This window comes from Rhamphochromis sp. 'chilingali' (assembly GCF_963969265.1).
Source record: "Rhamphochromis sp. 'chilingali' genome assembly, chromosome: 8".
In the NCBI taxonomy this organism is placed as follows: domain Eukaryota; kingdom Metazoa; phylum Chordata; class Actinopteri; order Cichliformes; family Cichlidae; genus Rhamphochromis; species Rhamphochromis sp. 'chilingali'.
Genome location: NC_137935.1, coordinates 25,418,674 through 25,441,461, shown reverse-complemented (window position 1 = coordinate 25,441,461; position 22,788 = coordinate 25,418,674). Strand labels below are relative to the sequence as shown.

The following is a 22,788-nucleotide window of genomic DNA, read 5'->3' as shown; positions in this document are numbered from 1 at the left end:
TCTACACATGTGGCTGCCATCAAATTTAAAATGAGCACATCATTTTCCCTAAAATTGTGCACTGACTCCATTTAAAGATTTGATATATTTTATATGCTCTACTGTGAATAAAATGTGGGTTTGTAAGATTTTCAAAGAATTGCATTTTGTTTAGTTTTTTTTATTTTATTTCTTCTTATATACACAGCGTTCCTACTTTTTAAGAATTGAGATTTTACTTTTAAATGGTGCTACAATTTGTGCACCATGGGGAATTTCATAAATTCATTTTTTGTGCAGTAATATCAAGTATATGTTCAAATTAAAGCTTGATCTGGCTAACAAACAAAAATGCCAAATACTTTTTTTTTGGACTCTTAGTATAGCTTATAGTTCTATTTGGGTTCACTTTATATCTTATATTTATGTGGAGGAAAAAAAAGTAGACTAGAGTGCCAAAAAGGATTTAAAAAAATCGAACGGGTACCGCTGCAGCTTTGCAACCCCGTGATGGCACAGTACGATATTTTTCTTCTCGACCTGGTCGTCGTCACCTATTGCTGTTGTAGGACTCTCCCTAGCCCGAAAGGCTTCCTGTGCTATCTCTGTCGTAGCATACCCACCACTGCACAGAGAAGACAATATCCTGTAAATTGCTTTTTCAATCAGTTTTGACGTCAATCTGCTCCCATGGGACTGTGGGCATCCACGTGATGGCTGTGAGGAAGGTTTCTTTCCTTATGGATGGTGACAACCCCACTCAACCTCGTTTGATCTGCAGAATTAACATAATATTACCGTACTTACAGAACTGCCTGTGACAGCATAAGAGGGATTGGTTTTCTGTAACAGACTATGGCGCCAGTGAGGCTACTGCAACAGCACAAAGACAAGACAATAAAAGCTGTTAAAGGTTAAGGACTCGTATAATAAACACAATATGTGGACTGAGTTTTTAATTTGTATATTTTGTACATGATTAATTCAATATTTATAGCAGTTACAGCATCATTTAAGATGATATTTCTTGTGGTGTGTATTTATATGTGACATCTGTGACATTAGAAATTCATTAGCACCCTATGGAGGAAGAGAGAAAATCTCTCAGTGGTGCTGGAGTGAATGCATTTTCTTTATATTGTAAAAGCTGTTGTGATGCTATAAGACAACCACACAACTGCTTTCTTTCTTATCTTCTCCAGGACAAAGATATCTCATCACATCCACGGGAGCCTTGTATATTTTGGACGTCCTGCCTGAGGATGGCCTGAATAACTATCGCTGCACCACGCGTCACCGCTACACCGGTGAAACTCGCCAGAGCAACAGTGCACGTCTCATTGTGTCGGGTCAGTACTGCATTTAAAGATAACACTTAGTCAGAAGTTACAAATATATATGCGCTTTTCATATTTGATACTGGGATCATCCCTACAGGGAGTGCAGAATTATTAGGCAAGTTGTATTTTTGAGGAATAATTTTATTATTGAACAACAACCATGTTCTCAATGAACCCAAAAACTCATTAATATCAAAGCTGAATGTTTTTGGAAGTAGTTTTTAGTTTGTTTTTAGTTTTAGCTATTTTAGGGGGATATCTGTGTGCAGGTGACTATTACTGTGCATAATTATTAGGCAACTTAACAAAAAACAAATATATACCCATTTCAATTATTTATTTTTACCAGTGAAACCAATATAACATCTCCACATTCACAAATATACATCTCTGACATTCAAAAACAAAACAAAAACAAATCAGCGACCAATATAGCCACCTTTCTTTGCAAGGACACTCAAAAGCCTGCCATCCATGGATTCTGTCAGTGTTTTGATCTGTTCACCATCAACATTGCGTGCAGCAGCAACCACAGCCTCCCAGACACTGTTCAGAGAGGTGTACTGTTTTCCCTCCTTGTAAATCTCCCATTTGATGATGGACCACAGGTTCTCAATGGGGTTCAGATCAGGTGAACAAGGAGGCCATGTCATTAGTTTTTCTTCTTTTATACCCAGTGGCGTGTCTAGAAAATTTTTGTTGGGGGGGCCAGGTAGGGGCACAGATTTGGAGAAGGGTGGCAGATTTAATTGGCAGATAATGTTTTAAAAAAAAATTCTACCAACCCTTAACCATAATTCAATAATCCTATAAACCTAATAACCAAATGCACTTTTAACTCTTATTAGAATGAGATTTTAACCACTACGGTGCAAAGTTTTTAGATACTGCGTTGATAAAGTACAAGAGATACAATCAGTGCTTTGTCAGTGTTTACTCAGCATTCAAGGACAGCAATATTTGCATAGTATTTTTACTGACATATACTGCACATATGTTTTGGGCAAAAACATTTTTGAATATTAAAATACGAACATTTGTAGCAAACAATTGACAAATTAGCCATTCCAATGCAAAACTTTCTCTGCCTGTTAAAAAAAGAAGATAATCTTCTCACAAACTGGTGTTTGATTTTGAAACAGGAAAAAAGTGGAGAAACAACTGAAAAGACTAATATTTGAATAAAACCTGAAAGCAAGTAAATACTTTCTATGCTGCCTTATGGTAAACTTTGGTAATATTGATAAAGAACAACACTGGCTGATGATGAAATACATTCAGCTGGCATGGTGACACTGCCAGTATAACCTGCAGGGCTGGACTGGGACAGAAAATCGGGCATTTTGACTACAGACCGACCCACCAGGTATTAAAGCCATAAAGCCTTTGAATGAAAACAAACCCTGTTGTGACAGTGATGTACAGTCTTTTTGGTATATGTATGATTTCTATACATTTTACGTCAGATAAAAACTTTGGTTGTAAGATTTAGATAATTATTTAATAAAAGCTAGATATTTTAAATGAGAATAGGAAAGAAAAGTATTTCTTTGTGCCCCCTTTCCCTGTTAATGCCCTACCTGGCCCCCTGGCAAAACTTTGCTAGACCCGCCCCTGCACAGTTACCAGCTGTCAGCTACATAAAAAAGGATCCTGGTGGGTGGTCTTCACGTTTCCCTCTCACCAGATATCCAAACCGACATCATGACCAGCAGCTTTACAGCTGTGGCTCCAGCAAACATCAGCTGATACTAGAAATTAATATTAAATAAATTCTAACAACAGCTGATCAAGCTTAAACGTGCTGCTGTTGTTTAGCGCGACATCTGCTGGTTTCGTCTTTCTGGCGCAAAGTGGGCGATAAACAAACAAGAGAGAAAAGCCGATCAGCTGATCATCGATCAGTTTCATGATTGAAGTAGCAACAGGAGAGGGAGGATGAGAGAAGAGGCAGCTGTGCAGCGTAAAGACAGAATAAATCCAGCTTTGTGTCTTTTTCCATTCTAGCTGAAGTTCGGGACAAACTGTGTCTCTTCTCAGCTCAATACGAAACGTGTAATATTTTCTCTGATTGAGGGACCATTCCATTTTTTTAAGGAGCCGTTGGCAACTCTACTAACTAACCTTATGAATAAAATAAAGTTCACTATCAGTAACATCATAGCAACCGAACAGCTGTATAAAAACTCCAAGCTGGCTAGAACGCAGTATGAGTTATTGCAACTGACAGTAAAAAGTCAGCACAACGAAAATAAACTCCACCTAAACTTAGTTCATATCTGACCCAGATAGACTGCAGGTCATAACTTCTTACCTGAAGTTCAGTTCACCTGACACTCGGACTGGCGGCTGCCTCGGGGCTCTCCTCCTGCCTCCCCTTCCCTCATCCACCTGCTGCCTCTGTGGAAGCCCCGCCATAGCCACCACCAAACAACGGAGTTATTTCTACACATCGACCTGCATCTGGCCAATCCACCACCTCTCATTGTTCATGCCCTTACAAAAATAAATAAAAAAATAAGTCAAATAAGCCCGATGGCCAGTCCAGCTATGTTAACCTGCAACCAAATCTGCAGCTCCATACAGCAATGTTACGACTTAGATTACATCTTATAACTCATAACTCTTATGTTAGCTGCCCTCAGTAGCATACTGTCTGAAATATTCCACGGCTGCAATAATTCTTTAAGTGTTATTTTTTCCTTGGTATTCTAATTTCGCTGAAGTTTACTAAACTCAACAAACTTAATATTACTTACCGGGACATTTATTCTGTCCTCATTTTCTTTCACCGAAAAATTGTTTCCTGCAGTGACGTCTTTCGTGCTTGGCTCTCCTACCTTTGCTAACGTGATGCACATAGCGCAGAAGCCGATGCTGCATTCACTTACACTCGGATATCTGAGCGTCACCGTGAAAACATAATCGGACATTTGATATTTGATTGAATTTTATTGTTTTGCCTTTGGGGTGGCACCTGGGGTGGCCAGTCTGGTTGGGGGGGTGGCCTGTGCCCCCCCAGGCCACCCCGCTGGACACGCCATTGTTTATACCCTTTCTTGCCAGCCACGCTGTGGAGTACTTGGACGCGTGTGATGGAGCATTGTCCTGCATGAAAATCATGTTTTTCTTGAAGGATGCAGACTTCTTCCTGTACCACTGCTTGAAGAAGGTGTCTTCCAGAAACTGGCAGTAGGACTGGGAGTTGAGCTTGAATCCATCCTCAACCCGAAAAGGCCCCACAAGCTCATCTTTGATGATACCAGCCCAAACCAGTACTCCACCTCCACCTTGCTGGCATCTGAGTCGGACTGGAGCTCTCTGCCCTTTACCAATCCAGCCACGGGCCCATCAAGACTCACTCTCATTTCATCAGTCCATAAAACCTTAGAAAAACCAGTCTTGAGATATTTCTTGGCCCAGTCTTGACGTTTCAGCTTGTGTGTCTTGTTCAGTGGTGGTCGTCTTTCAGCCTTTCTTACCTTGGCCATGTCTCTGAGTATTGCACACCTTGTGCTTTTGGGCACTCCAGTGATGTTGCAGCTCTGAAATATGGCCAAACTGGTGGCAAGTGGCATCTTGGCAGCTGCACGCTTGACTTTTCTCAGTTCATGGGCAGTTATTTTGCACCTTGGTTTTTCCACACGTTTCTTGCGACCCTGTTGACTATTTTGAATGAAACACTTGATTGTTCAATGATCACGCTTCAGAAGCATTGCAATTTTGAGACTGCTGCATCCCTCTGCAAGATATCTCACTATTTTTGACTTTTCTGAGCCTGTCAAGTCCTTCTTTTGACCCATTTTGCCAAAGGAAAGGACGTTGCCTAATAATTATGCACACCTGATATAGGGTGTTGATGTCATTAGACCATTACAGAGATGCACATCACCTAATATGCTTAATTGGTAGTAGGCTTTGGAGCCTATACAGCTTGGAGTAAGACAACATGCATGAAGAGGATGATGTGGACAAAATACTCATTTGCCTAATAATTCTGCACTCCCTGTACATTGAAAATTTAGAGTTGGGTTGGGCATTTTAAAATGTCATAAGATAAAGAAGCTGCATCTCCACATATGGTGTGTTGCAGACAAAACTGAGTTATGCAGTGACCTATTCTGTCTTTTTCATCGTCATTGTGTCAGATGTTAGATAAAAGTAAACAAACCAGGAGGTATCAGCAAAGAGCTTCTTATAAAATTGCAGTAGATTCTGATAAAAATAAGTCATTTAGCATGAAATGCACATTTATATTCTTCATTTATTTAGTATGTCTGAATTTGGTTGTAGGAGACAGTAAAATTACAGAAGCAAGTCTCTTTCTCTCTTTTCCACCACGTAACAAAATATACAGTATGTAGAACTGAATGTTGACCCGAAGAATCAATATTGGATTAGACTGTCGAGCGGCTGGCAACGCTCACCACTAATTAACACTAAATTCTCTGCTCCTTCCAGACCCCACCAATGCTGAGCCAGTCATCTTGGATGGCTTTGACCACCGAGAGGTGATGATTAATCATCGGGTGGAGCTGCCCTGCAAGGCTTCAGGCTACCCAATGCCCAAATACCGCTGGCTGAAGGACAACAGCCCCTTGGAGCTCGACAGTCGCATACACCAGACAACCTCAGGGTTGCTGATAGAGAGCACACAGCCCAGTGACTCGGGAACATATGTCTGTGAGGTGTGGAACAGCTATGGCACCGCGGAGGTCATGGGTCGCCTGTATGTCAAACGTAAGTGCTTTATAAAATTCAGGGGTTCTTCTATGTTGTGGGTAGCTGAAACTGCTGTATTAGAGTAATGAAGTGAAATGAGTGGGAAAAAAAACAGCCTTGGCACGTGTTAGAGAGTGGATGGTTAGTTTGGTTCATGTGAGTAAAATGAACATATAAACTAAACAAGAAGTACTCAGAGAGCACATACCTCCACCGAGGCGGCTCACTCTCTGGGCACTTGTAAGAATATACCATTATATTTTGTATATATTAATTTTCTTTTCTTTGCTCTTTTTAAATGTACTTTGTAGACTAGAATCCACATATGTGATTCCCTGTATGCTTATATGTTGTCAATACAAGCAATGTCAGTAAGAAACATAGATTTAAATAGCGCTACATAGCCTTCAGAGGAATCTGCTGACCTTGAAGGAGGTCAGAGGTCAAATGCGACATGATTTTAAATCGTTCTTTCTTTATAGAACTTTCTATATGCTGACAACACACACCACATTTGTAATATTTGTAGTTTCTAAGGTATGAGGCTTTTTGTCAGTTTTCAATAATAAATCATTTAGTTGACCTTGAAGACATCGGTGGATGTAAGCTGAATTTTAAAGGATTGTTAACATGACCCCACTCTACACTCTACACATCAGAATTCATTTGAAACTTTTACACCTTGGTGTTTACAGACAGAACGAATGACACACACACAGGCAAACGCTACCAAAAACATAACTTCCTTGTTGGAGGTAATTAAGGATTATGAAGCTACAACAGTAAATACGTGTGTGTGAGATTGAAATGATTTGCCAGTAACTGACTCCTGCACCAGCAGCACCACTGGGGGCTGTGTTTAGTGATAGCAAGTGACACCCTGCTTGTTTTGTTTGATACAGTGATGTACTGCATTGATGAGAATCAAATGTTAGCGCTAGCATTCTTAATGATTAAGAATAAACATTGAACTTGGACAAATATAATGATAATCATACTGTACCTCATTATTATATTTACTACCCAATTTTTTTTCTTAAACATCTCTTTGATTTCTGTGTCCACAGAACCCTTGAAAGTAGTGGTCAGCCCTCGAAAGGTGAAGGGCAGCGTGGGTAGCAAGGTGTCTCTGTCCTGTAGCGTGAGCGGCTCAGATGAATACGAGCTGTCATGGTATCGCAACGGAGAGATCATCTACCCTGGCAACAATGTTCGCTTCATTGGGCTAAACCGGGAGAACCTCATGATGGAAGGAATGTCGAAAAGTGATGGCGGGGCTTACCAGTGCTTCGCCAGGAAGGGCAAGATGTCTGCACAGGACTTTGTTCAGGTTATCCTTGAAGGTAAAATGGCATCACTGCTGCAAAGGTATCCAAACACACAAATACTGACCAAAACGCTACACAGTAGCAGCTGTCCTATACATATTCAGTGAGTTAGCACAAACAGATTCAGGCCTTGAAGATCAATAGGGTTTATGTGTTAATGGCATGCTGCTGCGATTCTCTGCCACCACTAGAATGATTGCCCCACACTTCACAAACACATACAAAAATACATCCACACACTCTTTAATCCATTAGCTTACCTTGGAAGCGTTGCTTAGGCAACTGTCTCCTGTGGCCAGGGAGCTGTAAAAAGAAGATATTGATAATCTATAATCATGTGGAATACACCTAGATTATCAGAGAGCAGCAGCAGCAGCAGCAGGCAGACACAGACATTTGAAAAGCCGACAACTCTCTGTGTCTGGTAGAAAAGCTCATGGATCTATGTTCTTAATGAAAAAATGGCAAAGTCTTCTCAGAAAGACATGATTTTTTTCCTTTCCTTTTGCTGCTTTCTATCACTGTTCTATTAACAAAAATGTTTTCTTCTAAAGAAAAAAAAGATTTGTCTCCAACAACAAATGTATACTGCGTCTGGATATTACAAAGAGTAATATGTAGACAATACAGGATATAAATGTTTTTTTTGAATAATGAGTAAATGACTGAAAAAAATTTACCTGGTTTTTATGCAGGATTTCAGTAGAAGCTGTATCAGATGAACAAAGATTTTACATCACTTGCCCAAAAGTGGAAAAATGTGTAATTACCGACTGGTTAGTGAGTGGCACCTGGAGGTTGCTGGCAGTCACTTGGTGAAATTGATCACAAAGTGTGCTGTGCCACAAAGCCATCTTTATGATTGCCTTGATTTTTAGAAGATTGCTGCAGTTACCAGGAGTTTGCAAGAAAGATGTGGATTGCCAGCTACCAGCCAAGTGCTAACAAAATTTGCATCCAGATTTCCAAAGCCGTAACTTTTGCACGGAAGACAAACTATTTATGTTTTTTTTTTTATCTCACTTTCCAGTTTTGCCACCACTCAGAGAGTAGCTTGTAGACATGCTGGCATGGTCAACACCTGAGAGGGGTGCTAGCTACCAAACCATTTTGGCTTTGCTAGCCAGTGGGGAGCACACAACTGTGTCACTGGGGCTTTATTTGCTCGGGCCTACATTGTCACCATCATTATTGTTATAGGTGGACAGGTTAACACCATGTGGTTAGCAATCACATGTCTGAAAAACCCCAATAGGCACATTAGCTTAGTTTGCAAAGCTTAAAAAATATACATATTGGATTCATCACACAGCTGGTGCAACAGCGTTCAGTGATATTTAGGAGCTTCCCTTTGTGTCTCAAAGCACTAGTTGAAAATCAAAGCTATATATATGTATTTCTCACTGCCATTTTAGTGAGTAGTGAGAAAGGAATCAAACTGGCTCACTGTGATTTGTGCCCAACACAAACTCACTGGCTCGGCTAATTAGTCAGCACAAATGTTTAATTTGAGTGGTATGTGAGAAAAGATCAGTAATCATCCCGTTTCTGCCCGGGAATTGTTTAAAGTCTAGCATTTCTTCCCCACTCTCCCACACTTGGAGTCAGCCTTTTTACATATGCCTTATTGCCGTTGTTTGATGAACTATGAAACACATAAGTAAAGCTGTTATTGTGTCCAAAACTACCGAGATTATAAAATGAGATATCAGCAGGTATATTCAGTTTTTAAACGGTTGCCCTTTAAACTACAAAAATCTATTGAAGACAGGTGTGTTACAGTGACCTAACATGCACGATTTCATCTGTGACTGGTTTGAATCCTGTCAGGGATCGACATTATAACGCATTTCCTTTTCCCTTTTTCCACATGTGCACGTTTCAGCTTTGTTTGTCAATCCTGTAAAGCCTGATTCATGAGTTTTTAAAAAACTAAATAGCAATTTACATACATGAATCTCCATTTGTTCAGTCATTTTTGCTACATCTGGCGTTTTTGTTATTTTATTACTCACAGTAGTATTGCGTGTGTCTGATTGTAGACATTAGGTTTTTCACACCGATGATGTTGAGGTCTCAAAATCTCATATTTCAAATATGATACACTTGGCGTTACAGGGTTAAAACAACAAACTACCCCCAAAATACATAATTTATGATGACATTATTCACTAAACTGCTCTCACTTTTAAACTTAGTACTTCTGTGTGACTTAGCCTCTCTTTTATTCACCACCACGTTCCACTTTTGTCTTCTGTCACAGATGGTACTCCGAAAATCTTGTCCTCCTTCAGCGAGAAGGTGGTGAACCCGAACGAGCCCGTCTTCCTGGTCTGCAACGTCAAGGGCACCCCGCCTCCGAGGTGCACCTGGTCGCTGGACGACGACCCCGTCATCAAAGACAGCCACCACCACCTGGGCCACTACGAGACCCACGAGGGCCACGTGGTTAGCCAGCTCAATGTCACGCACACCCAGGTGCAAGACGGCGGGGTGTATCGGTGCACGTGCAGCAACTCGGCCGGGGTCGTGTACCACCAGGCTCGAATAAACGTAAGAGGTGCTTGTCAAATCAGCTCCTCCAAGAACAAATACACATACCTGTCTGTCTCTCTATGTGTCTGTCTCTGTGTCGTATATGAGAGCTGCTTGTTGTTTGGATCTGGAATTTATCTGCGAAAAACTTGTTCTTAAAATTTGGTGTTTGTTTTTTTTCTTTGCTATTATTTTATTTTTAATTTGAAATCTTTATTCACACTTACATCTCCTTTTAAGTTGCTCTCCAGCGACTGATTTTGCCTCAGTTTTGTTTTCCTGTTACTGTCTCTTAATCCTAAACCACGTATACTTTTCTAAAATTGTTGCTTTGTAATTTTCTCTCCAAATTGTTACTGTGCTTTTCCAACACGCTTGCATTTTAGGTCAAATGAATTATGCTGGTTTGCTGCTCGTACGCCTATCTGGATATGGTTTGTAAATAGCCAGAAGAAAAATGCATTTCTTCTGTTTGAATACATTTATCCCCCGGTGTGCTTGTGTGTGCGAGTCATGTGTGTCTGTGTGTATTTACTCATAGGCCCATTTCCAACCTCCCTTTTCTGTCTAAAGTACTGGAACGAGCCGCCCTCACGCAGCTCCAGCTATTTCTTGACAATAACAATCTCTATGAGAAGTTCCAGTCTGGTTTTAGAGCTCGGCATAGCACAGAAACCGCCCTTCTGAGAGTTTTTAATGATTTGCTTTTAACTGTTGACTCTGGTTGTGCTGCTGTCTTAGTAACCCTGGACCTGACAGCAGCCTTCGACACTGTTGATCACAACATACTGCTATCCCGCCTTCAACATTGTGTCGGTTTAAAGGGCACTGTCTTAAAGTTTTTCCAGTCCTATTTGAATAATAGGAGTTTTTCTGTTCACCTTGGTGAACTGTCATCTCCCAGAGCTCCTTTAACCTGTGGCGTACCTCAGGGGTCCATACTAGGCCCCCTGTTGTTTATTCTGTACTTGCTCCCTCTGGGCGATGTGCTCCGTAAACATAATGTGTCCTTCCACATCTTTGCCGATGATATTCAGATCTACCTCCCTCTGAGGTTGAACTGCAATGTTTCTTTGCAGCCGCTACTCTCCTGCTTGTCTGACATTAAGACTTGGATGACTCTTAACTTCTTACACCTTAATGAAAGCAAAACTGAAGTCATTGTGTTTGGGCTTCCTAAAGATCCCAACTTCTCTCTTGACTTTTTGGGACCCCTAACCTCCGATTGCACTTCTTCCATTAAGAGTCTTGGTGTTATTTTTGACAATGCTTTTAAACTTGATAAACAAATCAGCTCTGTAGTTAAGGGATCTTTTTATCATCTGCGGATTTTAGCCAAAGTCAAGTCTTACCTTTGCAGGAACGATCTAGAAAGAGTGGTCCATGCTTTTATTACTTCACGGCTAGACTACTGCAATTCCCTCTATGCTGGCCTAGATCGTTCCTGTCTACATCGCCTTCAACTGGTGCAGAACGCTGCCGCTCGCCTGTTGACCGGTTCAAAAAAAAGAGACCACATCACTCCGGTTCTCTGCTCTCTCCACTGGCTCCCAGTTGCCTTTAGGATTGATTTTAAAATATTATTGCTGGCTTTTAAGGTTTTAAATGGCACTGCACCTTCTTACCTGTCAGAACTCCTTAGTACTTATCGCCCCAGGAGATCTTTGAGGTCAGCCGACCTGATGCTTTTAGATGTTCCCAGGTATAAATTAAAGACAAAGGGAGAGAGGGCGTTTGCTGTGGCTGCACCCAGACTGTGGAACAGTTTACCTCCTCACGTCAGACTCTCCAAAAGCCTAGAAACTTTTAAAACCGCTCTTAAAACTCACCTCTTTTCATTGGCTTTTAGAAAGGTTTAATTTATTTGTTTTATATATTTTTATTTTATTTTTATCAGCGAGGTGTTATTACGAAATTGTGTTCTATTGTATTTTTATCTGTATTTACTGTACAGCACTTTGGTCAGCCTTGGTTGTTTTTAAATGTGCTCTATAAATAAACTTGACTTGACTTGACTTGACTACTCAAGCAGCCAATTCGACTCTTCTCGATCAGATGCTAAAGCAATTACTCTGTTTCCATTTTATGAGACACAGAATGAGGCTCGGCATGTATAACATTTGATGGGAAACAGAATGTATTACAGCCAAGTTATAAGCACGCGTAGTACAGTGTTATTTTAATGCTCTCTTTTCCTTCATATAGTTAGCACACTTTAATCTGCTTGTCATTTCACCGCCTTCTACTTAGAGTTCTGTCTTATTTCTTGTAGTTAAACAAAAGCTTTAAACAGCAGCTTCCTTTCACTTCTCCTGTGAGTACTTGGTGCCTGGTAGGACTTGTGGAGCTGTGAGGGGAAACACTTTCATGTTGAAATCCTGAATACGTTTAACGAGTCACGAGTCTGTTTGTAAAAACACCATAATAAAGCAAACCACACTCATTCACACTGTTGTGATTTTCTGTGAATACCGCTGTCCTTAAAATCTTACATTTTTAATCTCTGTGCCTTTTTAGGCCGAGCCAGCATTCGTCCAATGAAAAACATCACCGCAATCGCTGGACGGGATGCCTTCGTTCACTGTCGCGTCATTGGCTACCCTTACTATTCCATAAAGTGGTACAAGAACTCTGCGCTGCTACCTTTCAACCACAGGCAGCGAGCGTTCGAGAACAACGGCACGCTGAAGCTTAGTAACGTGCAGCAGGTGGACGCCGGCGAGTATAACTGCAAGGTGATGGTTCAGCCCAACAAGATGGACTCCCAGAGCGTCCACGTCCGAGTGAGAGGTAAGTCCAATGAAACTGCAGCTCACCAAGTTGCCATTGGCAACCTTGATGTGTTATTCTTACTCTGATTACTCTTTGACATAAAGTCATTAGAAAGGTGCAGTACATCCGGAAAGTATTTACAGCACTTCACCTGTTTCACATTTTTTCATTATTCATTTTTGTTTTATTTTTAACAAAATTGCAAGAATTTCAAGGATGCAAGGATTGTTTTATAGTCATTCGCATCACATGTTTACATGAGGTGGAACGAAATTATGTGCACACAGTCCCAGAGCGAAAGAAACAGAATAAAAAGAAAATAGAATAACAAGTAATAAGTTATACAGATAAATAGAGTGCAACAACCTGAGTACCAGTATGGAGTAGATATAGAAACGTAGGTATATTTAAGCAAACTCTTTTTAAATTCTGTCTTTTTGGGGTATTGTGTGTTGAATTTTGAGGTGAATAATGAATTTAACCCATTTTATATTAAGGCTGTAACATGAACAAAGTTAAGTGAATCGCTGCGACTACTATCAGGATGCCCTGCATAAGAAATGAGAACGTTGATGCCGCTAAAAATACGTTGCATGTGCTTTATAATTTATTATTGGTGACATACTGTTATTAAATCTATTTGGTAAACCAGTTCTGTGATTATTAGTGCATAGACTGTATATAAAGGGTGGTCATTAATTAGCAAACTGACATTTTATAGCATTTAGTGTTTAACTTCAAATGATCTTGTTTTTTCTTGGAACAAAAGATAGCCATGTTTATCAAGTTATCAGCAAATACTAGCAAGATTGTTACTATGTTGTGATATGTTAATCTGGTTTCTATGTGGATTTGAAAACCATGTATGTGCCAACTGCAAATCATATCTAAATGCTCCAAAACACACCACACAGATCATTACTGGAATTAGCTAATGTTACAGTCACATTGAGGGAAAAAAAAGTGCTTGGAGACAAATAAAGTTAATGCTACAGAAATAAAGCATCACTTTGCCCTTCGAGCTCCCTTCTCTTTAAGTCTGTGTTCTTGGTTTTTGATCGAATGGTCTATTGTTAACACATGCTTTAGAAATTTGCATTTCTAAAACATAAAAAGGTCACTAAGTACTCATGCATTTACACTTATTTTCTGCAATAATCCAAAAGCATATGGGAAAAAACAACTACTGACCTTCTGTCAAGGGTACCAGGATGATGATAACGTCCTATAAACATAGATATTTCTCTACCACTTCATGGTAAAATGGACCGCTACCTATGTAGCGCTTTTTCACTCAAAGCGCTTTCTTACTACAATTCATCAATTCACAAATTAACAAACATTTACAAGCAAGTCCGGCATAAATATTGGAAAAACTAGCCTAAGTAATAAACTCTACCTACCGACACTTCCCTCTGCAGCTCAACAATTAATATGTAGTATTACATCTATTTAATATTAACAATCTGAGCTAAAAAAAAAAGTGCCATTACCCTGTATAGTATTGCATGTGTGGTATTGATCTTCACACGTCACATTTAGCCAAAAGGCATAGGCATATTCCTCCATAGGTTTTGTGGGAAACTGTCACAGTTCCAACTTTGTGTGATACAGTGGTGAAAAAAGGTTTCGGCTCACTCTTCTCCTCCCATCCAGACGCCACAATATAAATAGATCTCTCCGGACTAAATTAATTAATCTACCTGATATTCCTGGGTACATTAGTCTGGCTTATGAAGAAGAAGTGAAGATGGCAGCTGATATTACAGGGCTGACTGACTGATCTCCACTGAGATCTTACAACTGTAATAGATTATACTAAAAAAACGGGCTTCCCCATTATGTCTCATTTCCTTCCCTCTGCACAGTATGTAATGTTGTTTTCACTATAATACACTTTCCCACAGAGCGAGGGAAACGGAGGAAGAAAGAGAGTGAGAAAGAGAGAGTGATGATATAAAGCAACCCTTCCCAGCGGTGCTATAGTGAGGGAGTGCATTTGTTAATTTACTCTGCTCATGCTTAAAATGCCGAAGTGTCTTTGGGGATCCCTGGAGTCCATTATCTCCACTTTGTTGTGAATTAAATAAGCGGCTAAAGTGCTGCTTATTTCAGTGTTATTTGAACTGAATGGACGCTCGCGCAGATGACTTGTGTGATGGCTGGAGATTTCCCAGAGAATATAGCGCAGTCAATTTGAATAGATCATATTGTAACTGTGATTATATCGTGCAGATAGATTGACTTTGTTTCTGAATTTCAGTTATTCAAGACAGGTGCATTGAAGACTGAGGTGGTGCAAGGGATGTAGCCTCTGTTTAGTTTAAAGTTGTTAATTCTTTATATTGTAATATAAATGCAAGTATAAATATTTCCTGTAATCATGATTTTTGTGCTATAATTTGATAGTGTTGTTGCAGCTAGATGTTAATGCACATAGGTGTAGGTTAGTGGCTTGATATATGATCATTTATAGATAAAGGGAAAAGGCTCAGGTTCGTTAAGGTTTCTTTTTCTAAAGCATCACAACAAGTCACCTTGAAAGTTATTATTATTTATTTTCTTTCTCTCTTTCTATGCACTTTGAGGACAAAATGTTCCAGCCTGGGAATGACAACGAATTATTGCAGCATGTTTTGCTATTCAAGTCTTTTATGTTCTTTCAGTGACCTCTTGTTTTCTTAACAGAGAGAGAGAGTGATGCTTATAGGGTTAGTCTCAATAAGGGACACAGCAGCTTTAACAGAATCCAGGGAGTTCAGATGATTTTTGAAGACTTGTAATCATTTAGATTTTTATCCCTCCACCTGCAGTCCCTCCCTACATCCAGCCCTTCGAGTTTCAGCGTTTCACCATCGGCCAACGCGTCTTCATCCCCTGCGTGGTCATGTCTGGTGACCGACCGCTGGACATCACGTGGCAGAAGGACGGGCGGCCGATCCCCGCCAGCTTGGGCGTAACTGTGGACAACATAGACTTTACCAGCTCGCTGAGGATCTCCAACCTAACACCCGACCACAACGGCAACTACACCTGCATCGCCCGCAATGAAGCTGCTGTTGTGGAGCACCAGAGCCAGCTGATCGTTAGGGGTAAGACAGCATCCACCTTCCATCTATCAGTAAAATCAGCTGGGAAACACCATGAAGTGTTGCTGTTTGTTGTGTTTGTTGCTGTGTACAGTCCCTCCTCAGTTTGTGGTTCAGCCTGAGGATCAAGATGGGATCTATGGCAAAACTGTGACTCTTAACTGCTCCGCTGAAGGTTATCCACCACCTACCATCGTTTGGGAACACTCCAAAGGTACATTAAATGAACTGAATGTAAAGGGAAGATGGTTGAACATGTGAGAAGAGGTGCAAACATCAGTCAAAACAGGGAGAAATCACTCTGCTTGCTGCTTTCTTTACCTGCGGCTGGCATACATGTCTATGAATGCGCAGGACATACAAACGCACACACCACTTCAATTTAGGGCTGTTAGTTTTCACAGTTCCCACCTGCATCGTTAGAAAATCATCAGAGAGAAAAAGACGAGAACAGACTGAAGCAGACAGACAGGCAGCAAGGCAGCAGGTGATTTTAGTCACTTGAGCAGGGCAGATGAAGAAAGGGGCCCCAGATGTTTGCTCCATCATCCATATAACCTGGGATGAAAGCTTCACCAAGAGAAACACAACAGCCAACGAGGAGCAGAGCGTGCGCATGTGTGTGTCTGCGTGCTCGGTGCCATGATCAAAGGAGTGAAAGAATCAGATCTGTTTTTCACCCTTTGATGGGATTTATGTGTGCTCGTGTGCATGTCTGTGCCTGATTAGCAGTGTCTGACCAGGCCTGATCAGTATGTACGGAGGGATCGGCCTGAGCTCAGCATGTGTCTACTCGCTTGTAGTGTTTGAAGCTAGCTTATTGGTCAGGTTTGCTTAAGCCAGACTACCAGTCAGTCCTATTTTTTGGTTTCTGGGACCTTTTTACCTCAGCATTTCACACACTTCCTGTTTCTCTACAGGATAGCTGTCAGAGCAAAGGGACAATGAAAATCAACTTATCCAGGGCAGGCAGTTTAGCTCGCTAATGCCTAATTTGTTGTTAGCCAGACTGCAGTTTGTCCAGAGAATAGCTGCCTGGCATGCTTTTACTGCAACAGTAATAGCTAAGAGCCAGATGAGTGTCTCCGAGAGATATGGAACAGTAAGTAAAGGTCAACTGCTATTAACATAACGACTAGCACTATTTGGATATGCAGAATCCATAATTCAAGGAAGAACACCTCTACCTCCCTCTGCCTCTCTAAGAGCCAGGGGAGCAGGAACAAAGTCACCACTTGACCCTTCTCTAGCCACGGCCACTTGACTGCATTTTAATTAAACAGCAAATACCCACAGCTCCCTAAATGGTCTAATCTGTACACGCTAACTTTAACACGAGCTTATGCAACGTCTGGCTCACTTTGCATGCGTTTAATGCTACATGAGCAAGACTAGTTAAAGATATGAGCCTTATAATTCAGTGTTGGTGACATTTCTTAGAGACTTAAGGGCTGCCAGTTCAGGAAGAGATACTGTAATGTATAACAGTAAAAAGAGACTGATTATATAATTTTCTATTTAAAAGACAGAGACAGTTTCCTACCCATCTGTTAGCAGACTTCAGACAGGTACCGGACAGATTTTGTTAGTTATTTTGAAAAATTTTAAGAATGAATTTCAAATGTCAGTCATATTTGACTTTTACAGATAAAGAACGGCGCAAAGCATCGAACCCACTGCTTCAGGATTAGTGTGTCCTTGTCTTTCAGACTGGCCAGAAATGTGTTTCTAAGGACATTTCTGTGTTATTCTTTTGGTGAATTCAGCAAACACAAGAGCAAAGACTAAATCCAGAGTTGGAAACACAAGAACAAAAAGAAAAAAGGAGAAAATCCTCTTCTAACTTCAGCGGAGAAATCTGCCTGACTCTGCATCGAAGGCTAGTTCCAATATAAGGCCTCCCTGCTCTCCCCGTTGTTCCTCTGCACCAATCTGCCTTCTTGTTAAACATGAGCATTATGTCTGTTCTGATTGCATCACACCAGGAGCTCAGCCTGTTTCGCTCTGCTCAGCAGCTGTTTGGCGATTTAAGGATTTAGGCCTGGTGTTAAGAAACATGTTTACAATCCTTGCTGAATCTGACAGGCTTTGTCGTCAAATCTGTAAACACAGATGCATGGTCAAGTGAATGCACATGGACACACACATTCTAGGTCCTCTTACTGTTAAGTACTGTAATGCTATTTATCTTCATATATGTGTATTTTTCTCTGTGTCGTGGTGCACTGAATGAGCCGTATAAATAAATCTGAATGCCTCTTTTCTGATTTAAAACAGCTCCTGATTTTGTCTTTTTTTGGCCCGTCTCTACCTGCTCGCACTAGGCGCCGGCGTCCCCCAGTTTCAGCCCATCCCTCTGAACACCGGCTCTCGTATCCAGCTGCTGAGCAACGGTTCGCTGCTTATCAAACACGTGCTGGAGGACGACAGCGGCTTCTACCTGTGTAAAGTCAGTAACGACGTGGGAGCGGATGTCAGCAAGTCCATGTACCTCACAGTCAAAAGTAAGAATCCACATCTGATGCAGCTGTAATCAATTTCTGCTTCGCTGTCTGGGCTGAAGGAGCAGTAGGCTGAATTGGCTTCCATTATTTTCAGGAGTTAAGCTGTGCAGCTTATGAACGAACAGATCATGACGAGAACATTTTTCTATATACATCAGTTATACCTCACACCTCCACGTGAACGTGTCTTAGTTTAATGTCCATGACTGCTGGTGTCCTGCTTCCACGAGCATTAGCATGTAGCTCCCCTAACGTGCTAGGAGTGGTACTTAGATGCAAGTGGGGATTATTTTCCCTCTGCTACTGTTATCAAACTCGAGCATGAGGTTCCCTGCTGACAGGCAGCACTCTTTCTTTCTCCGTCTCATCCTCTGTTTTCTTCTTGGGTGTACATAAACAAGACTGTGACTCCAGCTCAATTTAATATTTAAGTTAGTCTGACAGGATAAAGGTCAGGTGTTCAAAATGTTCTCTATCATACTGTGACCTCTGACCTCTCTGTGAAAAATAATTTGTGCAGAACCCGCCTTCTGGGTGAATCTGTATGTTCTATCATTAATATCAGCGGGCACATCGTGGATATTCATGTGTCACTGTAATTAAGCCTCGCAGTGTACAAGGCTGAGAAGCTGTCAGCACTGAAACAGCAAGCTCAGAGAGGAACAAACTCTGTGTTTTCATAGGTCAGTTTGCTGACTGTGGCACCCAGTTGCTATGCAGCAAGTTGACCTATGGCTGTGCCAACCTTTTTTCTTCTATTTTCTACCACGCAGAGAGCAAACACTGCAGCTGCAGCTACTGCAGGCTCAACTCTCAGTAGCATATCAAACTCCAAACATTGATTTTCATGTATTTCAACTGAAGAAAATGATAAGTGAACAAGTTCTTACGGCACACAGTATGCTTTAACCATTAACTAAAAAAATACATAAAATAAATCGGGCCTGCATTTTCTTTATATTATGCTTTCAGTGTATCTGTTAAAATCCACCCATATGTGCTCCTCAGGGTCACAGAGAATGCTAAAGACGTTAGAATAAGATAATATAGCTCAATAATTTAATCTTTGCTGTTGTTGAATGCAACAGAAATGCAGATCTTCTCTTTTTCTCTCATCTCTGACCTTTTTCATTTTAGTCAACTTTTAGTCCCTTTGTGAGGTCTTCTCGCAGGAGTTCACTGAGATAATGTGCAGCAGCAGAGAAGATATTGGTGTGCTTTTCTGGGTGACTCCTCAATGATCATTCTCATCAATCCCCACCCTAAGTCAGAGCTCCTAGGTGTATGTGAGGTGTGCAGAAGGGAGCATAGAGTTTATTGGCCGAATCAAACATGCTGGTGTGCACACATGCAGCTTATTTACATGTGCATTTTCCACACACTGCCACATTGCTTTAGTATCAGTCACTGTGCAGTCCACCCTTTGGGCTTCCTTATTAGGGGGAGGGTTTTGATTATCGATTTATCGATTAAAATCGATTCTCGCTTGGATAACGTGATATCGATTCATTAAAATCCTGAATCGATTTTTTAATATAAATTTATTTTGCTCGAAACACCAGAATCTCAGGTTAAACCTCACAAAATTTCAACAACCACCAAACAGCTAAAACAGTAAATGAGAGCAGGAACACGGACAAAGACATAAACACAAAGCGCGGATCAGAATCAGTGAGATGTCGCCTTTCTCACCCGACGGCACGGACACGAGCTGAAAGTCGACAGCTCGCTGATTCTGATGTTTCGGCGGGTCCGCGCTTTGTGTTTGCGCCATTTTTGCCCTGATTCTGAAGCTGCAGGTTTTATCTCTCTCCAAACATTATTGACTGAACCAGCAGCAAAAGAAGCAGCAAACTCGATTCACATAAACATCGTCATGAATTCCCTCTTATTGTTTTGCTGCCACCTCGATAAAATCACACTACATGCACAGCTGTCTCTCTCTCTCTCTCTCTCTCTCTCTCTCTCTCTCTCTCTCTCTCTCTCCGACAGCGCTGTCGGACGCTGTTTTTTTTTTCCTTTCACTTACTTCCGAAAAGAAAGCCTCATTTCTGCTGTTCAATACTGAACAAATCTAAACTTTTTAAAATTATGCAAAATTGCAAAACGCTCAGCTGTGTCTCTAATAAAACCTCTGTAACTTTGCTCTGCTTCACGTCAGCAGCATCAGGTACTGTTCATATGTTCATTAACGGTTTTGTTTCGTTTTTGATCTACTGCAGAATATTTTTATAAAACCCCAGGCCAGGAAAATCACCTTCATGTTTTTCTGTGTTTTATCCTCAGCTACTTTGACACAAAGGCATCTGCTGTGATGCTCACACCTTTGATTATGTCTCGCAAGTGTCAGCTTTCTTTTTATAGATATAAAAATATAGAAATGTACTGATGCATGATCTGAATTATAATATTTCTGACTGTCTGAGGCAAAATTTCCCGATTCAAATTGAATCGAATCGTGGATCGAATCGATTCGGGACCTTGTGACTCGGAGTCGAATCGATTCTAGAAATGAGTGACGATACCCTGCACATCCATGATGTTCCACCACATCACAACACAGTGAACTCATCGTCATGCACAAGAAACCAGTTCGAGATGATTTGAGCTTTGTGACATGGCTCGTTATAATACCAGAAGAAGGCATCAGAAGATGGGTACACTGTGGTCATAAAAGAGACAGACATGCTCAGCAGCAATACTCTGGTAGGCTGCTCTGTTTCAACAATGCTCAGTTGGTGGTAATGGGACCAAAGTGTGCCAAGGAAATATACCCCACACTATTATATCAGCAGCCTAAACCACTCATATAAAGCAGGATAAGCCCATGCTTTCATGTTGTTTACTCCAAAGTTTGACCCTACAGTCCAAATGTTGCAGCAGAAAACAAGAGTCATCAGATTCTGATGCTCAGTTTGAACTTCAGCAGGTCGTCTTGACCACGTCTACATGACTAAATGCACTGAGTTTACCCCATGAGACTGGCTGGTTAAATATTTGTGTTAACAAGCAGCTGAAGAGGTGTATGTAACAAAATGTCCAGTGAGTGTATGTGTGTTATTTGTGGAGGACATGAACAATCAATAACCCATACCTCTACTCGACAGGAAACAGCAGTGGACTGTTTATGCTGTGTTATTGGTGTGCATTTTGTATTCTAGTAGGAAATGGAATCGTGTGAGGAGTGAACAGAAACTGCTTGCATAGTTTCACTTTCATTGATCCTAATATTCAGCTGCACTAGCTGCCACAGCAGTGTGAGAGAGTTGTGTATATGTGTGTGCGTGAGAGAGGCTTGACCTATTGAATGCACTCTGCTGTTGCTGCAGGCTTCAGTTTCACGTTGCACTGGGCTCTATCAAAGGGAATTCTAATAACTTCACTACTGAATAATGTACGCTTGCTTCTCACAACTAGTAGTTTCATTAACATGAACTGTAACCGTAACATGATTTACAGCTTTTATTATTTATGAAAACATGTTCTTCTGCTTTAAATGAACAGAAACATGTTCTATTCCTTTAAAGCGCGAGTTATATATTCCCAACATAGTTGGGTGAATTTTTGAAGCCACATACACACACGATAGGCCTGTGGTGCTGATAAAATCATTTTTCTCCCTAAAGCACCAAGTGCACTGCACCTGCACATCTTTAGTTGGAAAGATGTTCAGGGATTTGTGCTCTAAAGATGCTTCTTTCCACCCAAAGTAACCAAAATGAGTCTTCCTCACTCCTCATGCGACAACATATGCAACTTATTAGAAAATATCAAACATTCGAGCAGCTGTAAAAGCGACAAAGATGACTCGTTTATAAATAACTTGGCTGAGATTACTAGAATACCTTCTCCTCCCCTCGCTCTGTCACGCTCTCCAGCAAACACAAACACTCCAGTCCTCTTGAGGCCGTGCTGTCGATAATCTGCATTACCGAACTATAAAGTCACCTGCATCTATCACAGTTCTTTCTGCTATTAGGCTAAGATATAATCAGCCACTGCAATCAATGGCCTGCCTTGCTGTGTCTGCAGTCCATGCCGCTGTCCGTAGTGCTGAACTAGCAATGCTGGCTGTACTCTATTCCTAAAATATCCCTTTAATATTTCTCAGGTCATTCAGAAACATCTGTGCTACAAAAAACAAAAAAACATATACACCGGCTCTGACGATAACGCTTGCGGGGTTTTACATGAGAAATGACTAAACATCCAGTTTTTACTGCTTTGCTGTTTTGTGCAACTTGCAGGTAAAGTGACTGAGTTAATTAACCTGCACTTGTATAATTCATATAATGTAATACGATATCTATATAAAATGCCCCTGCTTGGATTGTACAGTGTAAAACATGGGAAAATCCTGCCCCCCCACCCCCCCCCCACCCCCCAAAGAAAAAAAAAATATCTTAGGTGCTTGTAAAGACATTTTTTAAAACTTTGCTATAAAATTACAAAGAGACAGTTGTAGTATGGAGAGAACGAAGGCGATTCGATAAAACTGAATTGGAGATTTATGGTTAAG

The 22,788-nt window shown here is 40.9% G+C and overlaps 1 protein-coding gene across 2 annotated transcripts in view; it reads left to right on the top strand.

Annotated features, from left to right (window-relative positions):
* LOC308401633 (cell adhesion molecule DSCAM-like) overlaps window positions 1-22,788 on the top strand; it is a 134,577-nt gene that overhangs the window by 81,361 nt on the left and 30,428 nt on the right. For both annotated transcript variants that reach the window (XM_080889931.1, XM_080889930.1), the window contains exons 4-11: window positions 1,182-1,328; window positions 5,781-6,059; window positions 7,109-7,384; window positions 9,633-9,929; window positions 12,422-12,694; window positions 15,490-15,768; window positions 15,860-15,979; window positions 18,090-18,269. In XM_080889931.1, the coding sequence (XP_080746057.1) occupies window positions 1,182-1,328; window positions 5,781-6,059; window positions 7,109-7,384; window positions 9,633-9,929; window positions 12,422-12,694; window positions 15,490-15,768; window positions 15,860-15,979; window positions 18,090-18,269 (1,851 nt within the window). The remainder of the gene's footprint in view (window positions 1-1,181; window positions 1,329-5,780; window positions 6,060-7,108; window positions 7,385-9,632; window positions 9,930-12,421; window positions 12,695-15,489; window positions 15,769-15,859; window positions 15,980-18,089; window positions 18,270-22,788) is intronic.